Source organism: Perca flavescens, chromosome 17 (genome assembly GCF_004354835.1).
Source record: "Perca flavescens isolate YP-PL-M2 chromosome 17, PFLA_1.0, whole genome shotgun sequence".
Classification (NCBI taxonomy): domain Eukaryota; kingdom Metazoa; phylum Chordata; class Actinopteri; order Perciformes; family Percidae; genus Perca; species Perca flavescens.
Genome location: NC_041347.1, coordinates 11,861,908 through 11,880,280, shown reverse-complemented (window position 1 = coordinate 11,880,280; position 18,373 = coordinate 11,861,908). Strand labels below are relative to the sequence as shown.

Sequence of the window (18,373 nt, the reverse complement as noted above, 5' to 3'; positions counted from 1 at the left end):
TAATAACATATTTCCCCAAAATATTGAACTATTCCTTTCAACTTGTCCTTTTATAAAAGACAATAAAAGGGTGGGCAGGTTCATGGACACTTTGCATAGCATCATGTAAGATTTGCTGAAAGTTCACTGGTAGACTTTTAGGAAACTATCTCAATATCACCGAAGGTCTAGGTTAAGAATGCTTTGTGTGTGTAGCCCCTGTTTTCCACTTAGCCTGTAAACATAAAGGATGGAAAGTTATTTTGCTTGCAGAGTCACTGTCTGATTAGATTTGAACCAGGTGTCCCACCTCTGCCAACCAAGTCAGATTAGGCTACTGTAACACCTTCCGTATGTTGTTTATCCTGGAAGTCCCCCCTCCCTACCCGCATCTCTCATCCACATCTTGTGCGTAAGGTTTAACTGTGCTGCCCACATCCGTTAAAAATAATTCAAACCTCGGCCTTCATCTGAAAGCTCTTTATTTGTGCCATCTTCCTTTATGTGTATCTTTAAAGATGGCTGTTAAAGGCAAGCTGGTTCTGGCCTGATGGCTGATATCATTGCCTCCCAAGATGATAATACAATCCTGATGCTTTCTCACCACAGGCCCTGGTTGGTGATCACCCTTGTTAGATATCTTCCATTTTATTACAGTCAGTAAATACGACTTGGAAGACTTGTTCTGGGGGTGATGTCACCGAGGCAGCCCGCATAAAAGGAGAGTGATAGCTGTGGTGGAGGAGAGAATATGCATGGGAGCTAGAGGGGGTCTGTACTTTTCCACTTGGCGTATGTCATCACAAAGGCATGATTGGCCTCGTGGTCAAGTTTCAGTACAGATAAGATTGAGTTTTTTCTGGATCATGATCAAAAAAATAGAAAAGATTTGAAGTTTTAAAAAATGGTCAATATGAAAGGAGTAGAAACATGGAAATACTTCACATGTGTTATGTCAGGCATGCTTGGCCTGAGCTTTCTAGAAAGTAGACAGCATCTAGAGAGATCTAACCCCAACAATGGACACTTCTCCAGCTTAACTTTATACATCCTCTATCAATTGAATTTTAACTAAAACATACCTCTTAAGTCAATAGAATCAAGTCTCTGATTATTACTTTCATAGTGATGGCTAAAACTGTATTGTTTAATGTTGGATGCGAGGCCTGGATCACCACCAAAATGTAATCATTTGTCCTGTGGCCAAAAACCTTACTTTTAAGTTTTTACAAGCAGGACAGACAGAGCGTAAATAGACTTTCTTAAAACATAAAGACTTTGGCAAAGTTATAAAGCATCATGAGCATATTTATACCAGTTCAGCTTCTTTTGACTTTGTTTAAATACAGTAGAAAGAAACACAGACTAAAGAGAAAGTTAAAGTTGTGAATGACAATGAAACACAGCCTTCAAGGCGGTGACGGCATAGTGCCAATGAAATTGTGAAGTCATACATTTGTATTATTGCTTATCTGTTGATCTAAATAGCTTTAAATTCCTTTGCTCTTAGCTCACACGTCTGAACCCACATCTTGACAATGACCTAGCCTCTCTCAGATGGCTCGCCTGTGGGCTTTTGTACTCCAGCCGCTGAAGCTAATACACAGCATTAACAATGAAATGATTCTTTCTTAAATAGAGCATCATGACAGCTGCAGTTTATGGACAAAGGGATTTATAAACACATTATGAAAGGCACATTTTCAGCGTTTACTTCATGATGTCCATATGGGTTTCGAGAAGTTTTATCCACCCCAAATCCAGCCGGAGAACAGAAAAGGTCGCAACAAAGTTTATGACACAACTATCTTAAAAACATAAAAGCTGCAGCCTTGAAACTTATCAACTAAAGTACACTTTAATCACTAGTTTAATACTCATATATTGTAATTATTGGCGCCTAGTTTTGACACTCTCCTAAGGCTATATTTGACCTAATGAGACTGCATGCTTATCAGCTGACGTTCACACACACACACACACACACACACACACACACACACACACACACCCACACCTGTGGTGCTTCGTCTTGGTAGTCCTGTTTCACATGTTTCTTCTGAACATGTCTACTCATAGCCGTAACGAGCCATGACATCATATGCAATAAAATGCCATCTTAGTCAGTCATTGTTTAGAGAAACAGAGTGCCAAGTTTGTCACAGAAAGAGGCAAGCAGAGACAATGATACTCAACCGTCTGCCATGACGCATATATTTCTCATCTCCTAAACTGTAGCAGCATTGTTCCAAAAAACAAATGTTGAGCGGTTTGTTTGAAGGTAACTGCTGCACTGACATCAATAACACCATGATCTCTGGCCTCCCTTTGCAGCATTCCTCCATACAAACATGTAACCTGGAATATTTGCTTCATTCAGCCTCCAACTTTGGCAGCAGGGTGGCATCATGAGTAGAAACAGTGTAACCCTGTGTCAGTAAGTATGTTCAAATATAAAGGCAGGAGTCAGACCTAGCTTTAAGACAAGATAGCCTTTGTTTTGACCTACTAAATCAGTTTCTAGTCCTTTCCTAACAATTGGCCACAACATTAAAAGAAATACACCAGGCAGTGTAGATGAGTACCAGCAGTTTTGGAGAATGTTAAAGATGAAAAGAGGCTTTCACTGGCTCTTAAAAAAGCTGATAATTCAAAGTCAACATTCAAGCTTATTAAGCAAGTCAATGAACAAGTCAGTGAGGCCATTTGTAGGTGATCAAATGCATCCACTTCACAGTTAGTTTGTGTTTCTACTTCTGGACTGGAGGCCAGTTGATGACAGATTGGCATCCGTGGGATCATTTGTTCTCAACAAGTATAAGGGTCACTGGGAATGAACTGATTTTTCTTGGCTGTACTAGCAAAGTTTGGGAATTCAAAGAATATATTAAGTTTTTAGCCACGCTAGCAGCATACCTCTAGGGATAGCAATTTCAGTCTGTCCACCACTTTGATCCAGACTGATATATCTCAATAACTAGTGGATGGATTGGCATGAAACTTTGTACATACATTCATGGTCCTCAGTGGTGGAATCCTATCAACTTTGTTGATCACCTGACTTTCTCTCTACCACCATGAGTTTGACATTTTTGGTACTAGTGAAATGTCTCAACAACTATTGGATGGAATGCCATGAAATTTGGTGCAGAAAAGCATGTCCCCCTGAGGATATATTGTAGTAACTTCAGGATACCTTAAAAACTTACATTTTTCCAATACTTTGTTTTATGACCAAATACCTGCAAAACTAATAACTTTCCCATCAGTCTGAGCTGTACTTTGTGTTTAGTGCTAATTAGCAAATGTTAGCATGGTTACTCCTAAACTAAGGTGGTAAACACAGTAAACATTATACCTGCACAACATCAGCATGTTGTCATTGTGAGCAAGTTAGCATACTGACAATAATATTTAGCTATAGCACAAAGTCTGTATTCTCAAAGGGCCTCATTCACCAATATCTTCCTAAGTTTTCTCTGAAATATGTTCTTAAGAAAGTCCCTAAGAAAAGTCTACGTCTGATTCATGACGTGTTCTTAGACAGCAGAATTGTTCGCAGGTGTGTTCTTAGAATGACGAATCCCAATGTCTTCGTAAATTGAAAGCTTGTGCCCTTTGCTTCTATTTAGCATAGGTAAATGCCCCGTTAATTACCATAAAAGGGCATGAGATTGGCAGGGTGAACATTTAGAGAAATGTGGAGGCCACGACTCCAAAAGAAAGGAAAAACTTTAGTAATTCTGAAGTGGAGGTACTGCTGCAAGAAGTTAATGAAAAACGAGACATCATATTTAGTAGTAGTCAGCAGTGCATACTAAGCAGCAAATAAAATTCAAAAATTTGAGGCAAAAAAATTACTTCAAAACACAGAAGATACTCTTGGCGTATAAATCACTTATTATTGGTTGGCAGCGTTCGCCATTAACATAATTGATGTGAATTGAAGGCAAAGCAAGACAAGTTTATTTGTATAGGCCTAGCACAATTCATACACAATGATACAAAGTGCTTTACAAATGAGCAGTAGTGTGTATTCATTAAAAAAAACAAATGTATAATTATGTGTAAAATAATGAAAATAATTAGTTACAAAATGGAGAGAAATGTTACATTTTAAATTAGAACGGACAAAAACGGTATAGCTACTTGTTTGGCGCAAACATGTCAGCTCTAAATTGTGTGTAAGAGTGCCCTTGAGTGTGCGTAGATTCTGTTCTTACCTAAGAACATATCCCAAATAAAAAAACATTAGTGAATGCCAGGATCTTCATGAAAACTGCGTAAGTGGGGTTTAAAAACACATTTGTTCCTAAGAACGTTTGGTGAATGAGGCCCAAAGTTATTTAAATCTGTAATTAAAATGAAGTCTAAAAAACCCCAAAGGCGTATAGAAAGCAGTGTAGCTCATCCATGCTGCAGATCAATGTTCCAGTGTGGGAAGCACAGTAAGCAAGCACACACTGTGTCATACAGGCCTTTATTGTACTTTTCTCTGCGGAGTGCAATCTGAAGCCACCCCTCAGGTGGCAGTCAGGCTGAATGGCGGGATGAAGTCACTCCATCATGTGACATCATCGGTTCACATGGCAACCATGCTCAGGCAGAAGGAAGCAATTTTCCCATATCAAAGGTTGAATAACAAAAAAAAGCTGTACCTTATTTTTGCCCTCTCCAACAGTATCAATCACCTTGAGAGGGAGGTTTAACATTTGACCTGTGATGTCATTCCAGCGGCAGGTTTGGGTGCCTTCAAGCCTTCATTTGGAGGCTCTGTTGACCTGGCGGTGTGATATATTTCACATACAGGAACTTTAATCATGTGCTGCACACTGCCTGGAGTGTGTTGCTTGCCTGTACGCTTGACATCTAAATCTTGAAGTGTTGCCAAGTGGAAAGGCTTGTTAAACATTTGGAATGCAGAAATCAAGAATGAGGTGAACCTACATATTTACATTTCAACATTTACACGTCCAGACATTTGATGGATCTGCTCTGTAATCACAATGTACTTCAAAACTTCACGACGGAAACAGCCGAAGAAAACTTGTTTCATCTGAATGCTTTGGGCAAATGGAAAAACATAGGCACGCCAAAGTACATCTTGAGTCATTTTTGAACACCACTATTGCGTTACAGATTAATTATGTTATTAAAGTTATTAATGTTTTGATTGAGGTAATCTTTCCTTGACATTTTCTAATTGGAGGTAAATAAGAAAATACCAATAAGTACACAGACAACGTAGGAAAAACGTTCACAGATGTGCTTAAACCTTGAGAAGCAGTGGGGTCAACACTGTGAGGACATCATTATTCTTCACCTCAAAGAGTCTGGATTCAATACAGGACAGGCAAATGTGTTTTTTTTTGTTTCTTTCCTGCTTTGACATACAAGGTGGCCTCCAGGGTTTTACATAACAAGCTGGACCCACCTGAAAGTTCTGCATTATTGTTTGCCTCACTCATGTCACCTCCTGTTAGTGGAATGGATGAGCTCATTGCTGACACCAGTCTGAGCTATGCATGGCTTGTTGATGCTAAAATTCTCTAACACTCTAACAAGCACACTGACACCAGTGGTATACTTTTACAAATAGAACTGAATGTTCTATTTGTTATTTGTCTCCAAAGTAGATTGACAATTTGCAAAACATAAAAAAGGAAATTGGACTTTTACATACAGACATATCATGTTGAAAGGTTCAGTCACTATTTGTGAGCATGAACATCTGTGGTTCCGCCAAAAGACACAACTTGGAGGCTCACTTTGTGGTTTCATAAAGTACTCATGGACATTTTAATTTTAAATAGCCTTTACCTCACTGCAACCAGTGACAAAGTAGAAATTGTTATATTTCGGGTATTGGTGCTCACAATGTCCAATTCACTAGGAGAATAACCCAGACTGCTGTCTTTTCTGGCATAGATTGTTGCACACGTGTCTGGATTATGAAAAGCACATGAACTTTTAGGCCAAACTGGTGCTTTAAACAGACAACTTGAGCAATGCTTTGCACATTCCAGGTTAAATATGTATTCATGGAGAGAACACAGAGCATCAAACTGTACTTTAGTCAAGCATCATATGGGGATGATATAGGAGCAGGTGCAAGTGTTCAGATAGGGCGTGGGATAACAATTGGGTTTAAAACAGGTGCTGTGCAATCTATGAAGCAACTGTTCCAACTGTGTGGGGGTGTGGGATGAGGTGGGGCTCTCTTGGGGCAAAAATAGAAAATGAACCACAGAATTAAAGTGGTTCAGATGAAAATACTTGTTGCTGCCAGTTGTGTTTGAAAGACCCTTCGGAATGGTAATTAGTATATCCCACTATACATGATGGTAATAAATATCAAGCAAACAAAAAAGAAGCTAAACTGCGTCAATTACACAACATCACAAAAATAAAAAAACTGTTATGGTAGAATAGAGTGTAATGATGCAGATGGGAAACAACCTTTTTAGCCTCATAGTGAGATTGGGGCTTTAGGGGAGAATTTCCTACCCTTCATTTGGTTTTATTTGTGGACGTGAGAGAGCCACAAACAAACAAACAAACAAAAACACCACAAACACAAAAAAAAACGTGCTCCCCGGTCTGTCTAATGCGAGCTCTCTCAACAACTTCCAAAGAGAAGAACAAGCCGCAGAACTGCAGTTTTAATGAAGCTCAGCAAACATTCAACTTTGTGTTGCAGCTCACAGGTGAACTAAAGAACTGTCAAAATGGCTTGAACCTACTCTCCCACCAATCCTAACAGCATTTTTGCATGGTTTTATGACCAGAGTGGAAATGATAATACTCTATTAAATCACTCATCTGTTTAGGATTTGAAGCTTTGTCCAATAACCGACCTCCCTGCACGCCCCACATGACTATGCTTATAAAGTATGGCTTGTTGGTTAATTGGTAATTTGAAACATAGCCTTACCAATAAAAAGCTGCGACAAAGTACTAATTTTACTCCTAATTCCGACCAACTTTAAATGATCCATAAGTGAGAAAATTACCTCAGGCAAATACCAATCATCTTCTTTAGAACTCACAGAGAGGAGCTCTGTTCATTTAATAACCCCCAAATTAAAGGAAAATGTATGATTCAATCATCTGGCCACAGAGTTAGATCATGCTCTATGACATCATTCTGGACTGCTTAATGCTGTTGACCTAATCCAGCTATAGCGGAAGTCAAATCAGTACGGTTTACATCCGGGGAATATCTCTGTATATGTAGTAATGCACTGACCTTAGCTTGTAAATGCACTTTTTCATAGTGGTATCTGATATTATGACAGTAAAGACTTAAGAAAGGCAGAGTTCTACCATTTTAGGCAATTGCAACAACACTGTGCTCTACAGCAACACGTCTTTACCTTACTTTGGGCCTAAGAAATTTAAATACATAGTGGAAACTATGAAAAAACCTCAGGAGTTTGAATATAGTGTAAATCATGATACAGACATTTTCAGGCAAGTTCCATACAGTACTCCTACTAGTACATACAGTACTACAAGAAGCAGATGAAAACAATGCTGCAAATTCGTCACTAAACTATTACAGTACTTGTTTCAATGTCAACATCAACAAACAAATCATTTCTTTCCCTTTCGTTTCATTTATTGGTTTATTTTTTATGGAGTTGCTTTTACTGTTCATAATAACAGCACACTCAGGACTTTTATGAGCCATGGTAAAGAGAAAGGTTGACCAAATGAGCCATTTGTAAGTAGAGGCTGTGTTTTAATCTTCCACAAAGCATTGCAAAGCTCTTCCATCACTGGGTTTGCCCAAGAATACCGAACAACAGTTGGTTTTAGCAGTTGCTGTTGACTAGCAGAGCTATGCTGCAGTTGGGCAACTCCTGTTCTCTATGTCAAGGCATAACAACAGACAGACACCACATGTGTTGGCTATAAAGTTTGTAAAACACACCACTAAGCAAATGTGTCGAAGAGTGGCTCAGCAGGGTCAGATGGATGACGCAATCTGTGTGAATGCTGACAGGTGGGATGGCAGGCCTGACTTTTAAGGCCAAACAGACTGGACGTGACAGCTAGAAATTTCTTTTACTGGGTAGGGCTGCACTCTGTTCCTGTGTGATGAGAAACTCCCATTTTGCAACTACTATTTATATCACCTCTGTGAAGAGAGGTAAGGCAAGAGAAACATCTCTAAATGTTTATGTGATTATCAACTACTGGAATAACTCAATCATGGCAGTTGTAAGTGTAATTTTTCAGGAAAAAACAAACCAGCTCTACTACTTTTCTCTTTTTTAGTGAATACGCAGAATATTTAGGAGAAGGTGTGTGTGTGTGTGTGTGTGTGTATGTGTGCCTCAGTATAATATTAGTGTATTGTATCACATATCATTATACAACATGAGGTTTGCATAAACTAGCTCAAAAACAAAACAATTACCCTAAATAACACCCTGTGTCCCAGACTATGATCATTTAAATAAACTTCTCCAAGCCATTTACAGAAATTCCTGGGTCCACTTCCAGATAATAACATCATCTAACTGTAATTGTGCAACAGTACGAGAAAGGACTGCTAAGTCAACAGCTTTTGGGTTCCGCAGTTCAGACCGTCAGAATGAATTTAAGATTTTTAAACTGCACCTAACAGGTCCAGATAAAGAACAAAATACTTGAACTGACATGATTGTATCTATGGTGATCCTACAAAAGCAACAAACTACAATGTTTCACTTTTTGAGTGATAATATTTTTAAAATCTACTGCACCCACGGTGTACTGTAACCTGATTATCAGTGTTTCTGTGGTCTGTAATCACCTATCAGAGGTCCAAGGGGCAGCCCTGGGCAGCTGTCGTTTGGGCTGCCCCAGGCACAATCTTACCATTGTGCATGACGTGCAGCTGGCATGGTGTTGGAATGCCTACACACAATGAATCAATCAAAGCCCCCCCTAAGTGGACCAGACCTGGGCAGTGATACAGGCAGATACATGGCAGCTGTAACATGGCTCCTCAGTGCCATAATCCGTTTACAAGGCTCTACTTTCACTTCAGCCTGACCATTTAGAACCAGGTTGATCACACCAAAGTACCCACCCCTTTGTAATTCAACGCTTTTAAAACTTAAGTAGCAAAATTAAAGTAGCATGATGTGCCACATTTACAGTGTAGACGTGTGAAACGGGCTGTTTAAGGGGCTCCAGTAAAATTCACTACATGGGAAAGGCTTCAGATACTAGGAAATAGCAAGGTCCACCAGAGCTGTTCACATTTATCCTTGGCCCCATCACCTGGACCACAGTTACAGTAGGATTAGGTCGAATGGATGAAGGCTTTTTTGTTTTCCAACTCAAGCAAGCTGTCCAAGAGCACATTCTTAGTTATTGACAGCATTGAGCTTTAAGTGGTGCTTACAAGATGGAGGTCTTTTCTTTAAATCAAACATAAATTCATACGTAAAAACGAACCACTTTGACCGCAATGACTCCTTAATGACAACTTGGCACTAAAACACTCACATTTCCAGGGATGCTTCTTGGTAACTGACCATGCTGTGCCAGTCCTCGTGTGTAGCAGGCATGCAGGCAGCCAATACGGATTATCATATTATTAAATGCATTGCCCAAGTGCACCTCAACCAGACCAACTGGATTATTTGGCCATGTTATCTGACCAATACTAGGATTTGAATACTAGGGTAGGGATCATATTCTTAAAAACATTTTTTGGTTGGAGTCTGTATTTGGGTCTGTGTCAGCCTGCTGACCTCATGAGCAACTCAAAACGTGTGTGACAACGCCATCTACTGCTGTAATTATGTTATTGTGTGTGACAGAAATAGTCACCTAGGTTAATACAACCATAAAGGATGGAGGTATCAGCTAGGGCACACGTGTCAAACTCAAGGCCCGTGGCCAAATCCGGCCCCTCGCAGATTTTGATCCGGCCCGCAAATCAATTTAGGTTCACGCTAGACTTTGGCCCACATAGTTTTTGTAGCTTTTTTCAATGTTTTTTTCCGGACCTTTTTTTCCCGCTTTTTCCAATGTTTTTTGGCTTGTTTTACGACGTTTTTTCCCCAATGTTTTTGTTGCTTTTTTCAACTTTTTTTGTCGTTTTTTCTTTGATGGCTAAGTTACTTTTTTGCTGACTTTTTGGGGTCTTTATGTCGACCAAGATGTAAGTGAGGAGATTATATGAGACATGCAATAATACAATAAAAGATGCTTGACTTTAACGATGAAATAAAAGCATGTGAATAACCTAAACATGTCTGGCCCTGGATGTGATCCTTATTTTCCAGCGTGGCCCTTTGTGGAATTGAGTTTGACACTCCTGAGCTAGGGCCATAATAGGGATGTAAGTTTATGCAGTCTCACCCCAAAAACTATTTTCCTTCTCCTTCTTGTTATATTTGAATGCTTTTAGATGCCTGGGGAGGTAAAAGTACCTACAAGGAGAAAAAAAGAAAAGAAAAAAAATACAGACAAGTCATGAAAAAGCATCATTTTGTGTAACTGAAATATATATATTTTCATCTGTCTTTTCCCTTTCATCATCTTTCCCACCTTAGATTTATATTGGAAACCGATGGGCTTTCCTCAACCCCAGGTTGGGAACCAGCAGTGTTAAACTGCCCTGGAGCCCCAGACTCCCAAGGCCATGGTTCACTTTGCATCAGTTGGTTTTTGGTAAGGTTATTTCCTCAGCAGACAAATCAAAGTAGGAATAGCAGGAAATTGCAGGTGTAACTAAGTAACAGTGAATCCATCCTATTCAAGTGTCCCAGTAAGCTAGCATAATACCAGGACCCTGAAACCAAAGCAGCTAAATGGACTTTTGTCATCATTCATTTTATTATAAACATGTGCTTTTCCTACTTATATGTCAAAATGTTGTCTGTAAAATGACCTATTACAAACTTGTTAGGGAATTTACATCACTAAAGTACAATCTTATTTACAAATGGGTCCTGCTTTAGCTAATTTGTAGCCCCATAGTGTGCTCACAGGGTAGGCATACTTCAGAGGCACACACTAACTGACACATGGCAAACCTTGGGCCAGTTAGTGCTATTTCATCAAAGGCTGGTGCCTGAATTTCTGGGCTTAATGTGTAGGCCTACTTATTTAATGGAAACTTAGAACCAACTGAGCAACAGTATGCAGAGTGGGTCAATAGCCAACAAAACCATCCGGCCATGCAGTTTGAAAAGACGTAGCCAGAGCCATAGAGATATATATGATATGATATATGATATGATATGTCTTTCTCTATCACTCTGGACTTAGCTAGCTAGGTTAACATTCCTTTGGGCAACGTTTTTCTTGTCAGGTTATAGAATAAGTTCTTATTCGAGGAAGATTTTTTATTTTACATAAATGGTGTGAAGGCAATGCAATTTATTTATATAGCACAATTATGACACAAATGCAATTCAAAGTGCTTTACATAAGCATAACTATACAAAACAAACAAAACAGAAAATACGACAGGTCAGTAAAAGCAGCCGACAGAAGGTGCTAGTGGACGCTTTTCCTCCCAACACGTGACGAGGGAGTCGGTAGGGACTCCCAGTGTGGATAGCAACATTGCTTGTCTAAACACCAGTTAACCACAACAAACTTGACCACTGAAGGTAACGTTTGCTTAATTATATTCCTCTGTTGATATTGTTGTCTGTTCGCTAACTTTGCCAAGGTTAGAAATAAACGCTGTTGTTTTTACTCTTGCCGGTCGGTTTTATTCAGTTCACGTTAGCTAGCTATCGCTAGCTAACAGCTAAATTAGGTAGCTAACGTTACTACATTTTAGCTGTAACGTTAGCATAGCTAGCAACAGTTTCTATTGGACAGTTGGTTATCACAGAGCTGGATACAGGAACACTATTATCGTTACACAGTTATGTTTAAAGATGATGTTTGGAGACAAGCGACCCTGATGGTCAGTTACTGTCGCTCACAGGTGTGTGTTATTCCTGTCTTAACGTTACAGCTAACGTCGGTTAGCAAGTGTATGAGGCGTTGACTGGACTATAGCTAGTAACCGTGTTAAAGCTCAATGTCACCGGGTCTAGATTAGCTTTATCAATCAGTTATCCGTGCTTATACAATATACATGGCCAACTGAGACCTATGCAGTAGTATACATTTATGTTCCTAGTCCCAATTTCTACAAAGCCACTGTGGTCAAGTTGTCAGTGTCATGGCTAACGTTAACGTTAGTCATCTGATATCAACAACATCCTGTTCAATAGGTTAGGAGGATGTAGAAACTGCTTTCTAGCTACGTGACAACTCAGAATGACAACTGCGAAAACTGCTGTTTATAATGTGACAAAAACTACCGGTGACCGGTGTAACAAAGCAAAAAGATGAGGCAATGTTGCCTTCACGTTGGAACTGTTGGTATTTTGAGAAGTCACTACATGTGGGGGTCTTGAGTTTACGTGGCAGCTTTTAAAGAATGCTCAAAAAACAATTACAACGTGTGAGACAAAACAATTACTCTAAAACAACTTACATTGCCTGTGGCCTAGGTCTGGCCTGTGTTTCTCCTCCTCTTATATTGAATGGTCTTCTGGGGGTTTATTTATAAAAGCAAACAAAGGTTGGAGGCAAGTGAGTCACAGAGACAGAATAAGCAGGGGGACATATGGTTTAGCAAGAGACAGATTCACTTGCTCGAAATGTGTAAATATTAACTTGTTAATTTAGATTGTTTTTTTTGCTGTTTTTAATAAGTTTTGTTATATAGAGTTGGATACTTTCTCTGAAAGTATTGTTGAATTACAAGCTTCCATTGAACTGCAGACCTTTTTTTTTTTTTTTTTTTTTTTTACCAAGTCTTGTTTTTAATGTCCTTAACTTCATCAAACATTTTTTTAAATTTGCATGCCTTTCAAACAATCAAACCCAACTGCCCAGATAATGCCAAATGACAGTTTAATTGTTGCTCTCTTTTATACAGAATAGAAACACTATTATTTTATAACCTTTTAATCGGAACACACTAATGTTAAAAGATTACTGAAACCATTTGTTTGTGATGATATTGATATGGTATAGCCCAAAAGGGGTGCATATTTATTTACTTGATTCTATTTTTAAAACTTTTGTTGTGCAATGGGAGGTTACAGGGATGAGAGTGAACAGAAAGAAAGAGGAGTGGTACGTGTAGGTCTAATCGCTTCTTAAAATACCCTCCCAGCAGATAATACAGGGGCTTGTGAACCTGTCAGCAACAGCAGAGCTGAGCAACTCTTGACCCAAGAGGACATGCAGTCCCCCTTCTTTTTGTTCTCCTGGATTGCCCCTCCTAGTTTTCCCCACTGTTCTCCTAAGCAGAGTGCTACTCCTCTTGTTGTGGTCACAGGTTTCAATGGTGTTGGCTTGATGGAATCCAAGCGGGTGGCAGAGTGATGGTCTAAGGACTCGCAGTCACGGAGGTGCTTGCGCGTGGAATGTTGCGCTGGTCGGTGCACCTAGAAGGAGGGCCGCGGAGAGTCAACCATGCTGCTGTGGCGGTGGGGCACAAGGTGTACTCCTTTGGAGGGTACTGCTCCGGGGAGGACTACGAGACACTCCGTCAGATTGATGTGCATGTCTTCAACACAGGTCGGTGGTGAACATGCATGTATATACTGATAAATCCATTGGTTTTGGATTTTTTTAGAAAATCTAGGAATTGAGGGAATTTGATGTAATCTCTTGTTTTCGGCTGTTTTTTTTGACAGTGTGTGCAACTATTGTGGGATCTCAGATGTTCATCCCTTTACAGTTTTTTGACCTGAAAAACAACATCAGTAAATCAGAAAAGAATGCAATTGGCAGGTCTCATGAGCACTCTGACTTGTTAATGAAAATAATTTTACTTCAGGACTACACTGGAAACCCCAATATGTTTTTTTTGTAATCTAATGTTTTATTTGTAAAGAAGCAGGAACATATTTGTAGTAAGTATAAGAGTGTTTCAAGACGAGTTTGTTGAACCTTCACCACTTTAACGGTAACGCATTGCAGCTGGCAATTAAAACCCAAGCTTTCCATTGTGGTTTGTGAAATGTTCTCTTTGTTGTTTTGCCGTTGATTTCTCACAAACACAGGTGTTTTCTTTAAATGTGCTGCTCTAAACTTTTATAAAACTGCTCCCTTTTCTTCCTCGTAACCCATTTTATGTATATTTTTTTCACTGTGTGGTCAACCACCTGCTTTAGGGTTTTACACCTTCTTAAAGCAGCTTGAGCCTACCTGCCGTTGCTGTGATCTGTGGCACCAAACCTTGATAAAGATGCCTTTGGCTGATTGAAATGGAAATGGGACCACCTTAGCTATTGTTTCAGTATTTTAGCTTGTCACTTGCTTTGTGCTCCTTCTCTTTGATGTATTTTTACAGCAGACCCTGCTGTCTTCTGAAGTCCTTTTTTGATTTCTTTTCTTTTTCTTTACTTGTCTATTTTTTTTTTTCTTTCAGACATTTAACTTTTTTACCTTCTGTTTTGAGCCTCTCAAAATAGGTAGAAGGCGAACTGGCAAATAAGCAATTCATCCACATGTTTAACACTTCGTTACATATACAGAAAGTTAAAAGAAACAGGTATTTCAAGTAGCTTTAAGAGCTTGGTGAAATGTAACTGTTGACCTTTTATTTAAGTTTCAAATTTCAATCTCTGTATCTGCTAATTGTTCCACTATTGCTGCTTGTAATGTTTTATTTTTTTTTTTTAAACTTTAACTTGGCTACCTGCAAATTAGGTTACCGTTGTACTGCACTATGTTATTGTAGTAAATTTACTTTGGCATTGCACTCACTTATTGCACTTGCAGTTACTTTTCCAACGGTGTACTGAATGAATATACCTTCCTTGTTTTGCACTACAGTGTCTTTGCGCTGGATGAAGTTGCCTCCACTGAGGACAGGAGGACATGAACGTGCCCGTGAAGTGCCATATATGCGTTATGGCCACACAGCTGTGCTATTGGATGATATTATCTACCTCTGGGGTGGGCGTAATGACACAGAAGGGGCCTGCAATGTGCTTTATGCCTTTGATGTCAGTAAGTAGACCTGCATCTAACTCACACTGTTAAGGGATTGTTTTGAGGCTGTATTGCCTTTGAGATGCACCTGTTAGATGTTAAGGTCGAGATAGTAAAAGCAAGAGAAACCAGTTTTTACATCATGGAACTGTAACACCTGCTTATATGTGTGATGGTGTTCCATTGCACATGGATAAAAAGTCTTATGTCAGTATTGTAAAATAAGAGGTGAGGTCCCTCGCAAGAGTGCTTTGAGTTAATAAACGTTTTCTACCTCACAGACACCCACAGATGGTTCACACCCAAGATTTCGGGTACTATTCCAGGGGCAAGGGATGGCCACTCGTCCTGTGTCCTGGGGAAGGCAATGTATATATTTGGAGGATATGAGCAGCTGGTGAGTCTTCATCACTCTTCACTGTGGGACTTGCTCTCTAAACATTAAAACATGATTAAATCTGTCTCCTCTGCTGTTTTGTAGGCGGACTGCTTCTCCAATGACATCCACAAGCTGGACACCACCACCATGGTTTGGTCATTAATTAATGCCAGGGTGAGTTAAAAACACCAGTTGTTAATTATTCACAGTTTATAATTTATTAGTTCCTGCACAGATAATGTCGTGCGTTGAATGTTTAAGTCCAAAAAACTATGGACACTAAGCACTCACTCAAAAAAACAAACAAAGATAGAATGGACCGGCAACATGCTCAGTAACATTAAAAGCACTGTTGGAAATCAAGAAACCATTGGTTATTTCCGGGGTTGGCAGTACTGCTACACAAGCTCTCAGTGGTCAGATTGGCTGGATACAAGGGCACTTAAATGTAATGCAGCTGCCTGGTAGGTGGCCAAGTCCAAAAAGCCTCACAGAGGATTTTATACACTCCCCTTTTGGAAAATGCCATTTATGTTTGTATGCAGTCAGGCTGCTCATGTGATAAACTCTTCCAAAGTATATTTTAGACATAGACACCAGTTCCTCAGGTGAACTAGGGACTGGTGGAGAAAGGACTCTACCAGTCCCTCGTTTTAGGTCCTAACTGGTAACATTTTGTCATCAAAGAGATTACAGTTTGGTGCTTACAGATTTAGTTGGGCATGTGATGTGAGTGAATAATACATTTTTCTGCATGTTCTCAGCCTTGCGTTCCTGCGGAAAACAAGATTACAGGTCTTTTGGGCTTTTCTGTAAAGTTTACATTTTGTCTGTTATTCCACTCTTTTATTTAATTTCACCAAATCTGGTCTTATCTTTCCTAGATCCAACACAGTCTTTTGAATAATTACAATTAGTTTACTGAGCTGGTCTTTTTCAATTTTAACATTATTTGTGTAATCTATTTTGCAGTATTGTATTATTCTCCCCCTACTCTATTTATAAAACACGTTCAAGAGCCTGCTGGCCTGCATAGCATTTGTGGAAAACAATGGCATCACTTTCTGGAAGGGAAGGCATGTGAAAGGCTTTACCATGGCTATAGGCCATCTAAATACATAGGGAATAGATGCCTTTGTTAGGCAGTTTCATTCAGTGGAAACCGATCACATATCACTATTTGTTTTTTATTCATAGTTCTCTTAGCCTGGTGGACACCAGACCCTTCTCAGTTGTAACTGAGAGTGGGTCTAGGCAAGGTTCATTCGCAGCTCATTTCCAAAGGGGCGTTACCAACGGACGCCGCTCAAATGCCTCTGGGCGCAGTTGGATAGTTCTTCAACCAATCAGACCAACGATCCGGGTGACGTAGCAGCGACAGCGGCATCAACGGGTTGCTGCGCTTCGGTGGCCGTCATGTTGAATGTAAACAAAAAGCTGCTCGCCGTCGCTGCGCTGTCGTCATCGTGTAAAGTCCGCCTCAACGGTTGTGCTTGGTTTAAAGTCCGCCTCAACGGTTGTGATTGGTTTAAAGTCCGCCTCAACGGTTGTGATTGGTGCCTCGATTTGAAAAAATTGGAAATTGGCTTGAATGGGCTCTTGGCCAGACTGACTTGCAGAGCAAATCTCAAATTTGCCGGGAGTTCGTCAGGGTTTTGCCAGGCTAGAGTTCTATAGTATCCACAGACAGTATCGGGTGCATTATTATTCGAAAATTGGTTTCCCATAACATTTTATACAATGTCCCTATTACTGTACATTATTTCTGAAAGGCTGGTGATTCCTAAAAAGTAGTTTTAGTTGGTGATTTGATCCACTAGAGGGCGGTGTTTACCTAAAGTTGCTGGCCAAGAAGCCTCATCTTTGCCAGTGTGAAGATAAAGCTTTATAGCCAAGGACTTGATGAGCCTTGATGAGTTTTGAACTAAAACTAGTTTATGAGGTGTAGGTCAGGTTATGCAAGAATGGTGTAAGTATGTAAGTCACATCCAGTGTCCTTGCTCTCTGTCCTAAATAGACTGCTTTATGTTCTGTCTCTCCACTGAAACGTTTATGGCGTGTAAAAGTATAACGACATCATCTACTGATCTTCTCTTCACAGGGCACTCCGGCACGCTGGAGGGACTTCCACTCAGCCACCATCATCGGGACAAAGATGTTTGTGTTTGGAGGGCGAGCCGACCGCTTTGGTCCCTTCCACTCCAACAACGAGATCTACTGCAACAAGATCAAAGTGTTCGATGCAGAGACCAACTGCTGGCTGAGCACCCCTTCAACACAGCCGTTGCCAGAGGGACGCAGGAGTCACTCAGCCTGTAAGACACACACACACACACACACACACACACACACACACACACACACACACACACACACACACACACACAAAATCAATATGATGAACAAATTTGGGATCATCACTTTTAAATGCTTACATCGTATTGTAGGGAAATAGTGTCCTAAATTAATTGTATCTGTCTTCTCAATAAGGATTTAACCCATAATGCATTTAGAGATAAGAATTCTAAGCCACAACAGCTCAATATGAGGATTTTCTCAAAACACACATTTCTGAATAAACTGGTTGTTAGGAAATCCTTTTCAGCGAGGTTAATGATTAACATTAAAACAAATGGTTCTCTCAGTTTGAATTACCTGAAATAATGTTTTTAAGAGGAAGAACTTGAACTTGTGGCATCATTTCAGATTTTCTCACTGTGATGATTCATTTGTACACATTGCAGTCATTTTCCTGTGTGACCTTTCTCTTTCATTCTCAAGCATGATTAGTTTTTTATTGTTTGTGTAGTGAGAGTATAAACTGTATTCATAGTTCATTTTCATTTATTTAGTACAAGATTGCATTTCTTTGCCCACATTGATTAAACAAATCCAGCTAATTTAACGGACTCACATAGTTCCATTTACTCTGCTGCAAATGTCAGTGACCTGCATGATAGACCATAAAATCACTTTTTTTTTTTTTTTCCT

General features: G+C 39.7%; 1 protein-coding gene across 1 annotated transcript in view; it reads left to right on the top strand.

Annotated features, from left to right (window-relative positions):
• The first annotated feature begins 11,391 nt into the window (after positions 1 to 11,391).
• Positions 11,392 to 18,373, top strand: part of klhdc3 (kelch domain containing 3) — a 29,919-nt gene continuing 22,937 nt past the window's right edge. Inside the window, exons 1-6 of the mRNA XM_028604031.1 lie at positions 11,392 to 11,603; positions 13,340 to 13,581; positions 14,845 to 15,021; positions 15,285 to 15,400; positions 15,485 to 15,556; positions 17,484 to 17,697. Of these exons, the coding sequence (XP_028459832.1) occupies positions 13,428 to 13,581; positions 14,845 to 15,021; positions 15,285 to 15,400; positions 15,485 to 15,556; positions 17,484 to 17,697 (733 nt within the window). The 5' untranslated portion in view covers positions 11,392 to 11,603; positions 13,340 to 13,427. The remainder of the gene's footprint in view (positions 11,604 to 13,339; positions 13,582 to 14,844; positions 15,022 to 15,284; positions 15,401 to 15,484; positions 15,557 to 17,483; positions 17,698 to 18,373) is intronic.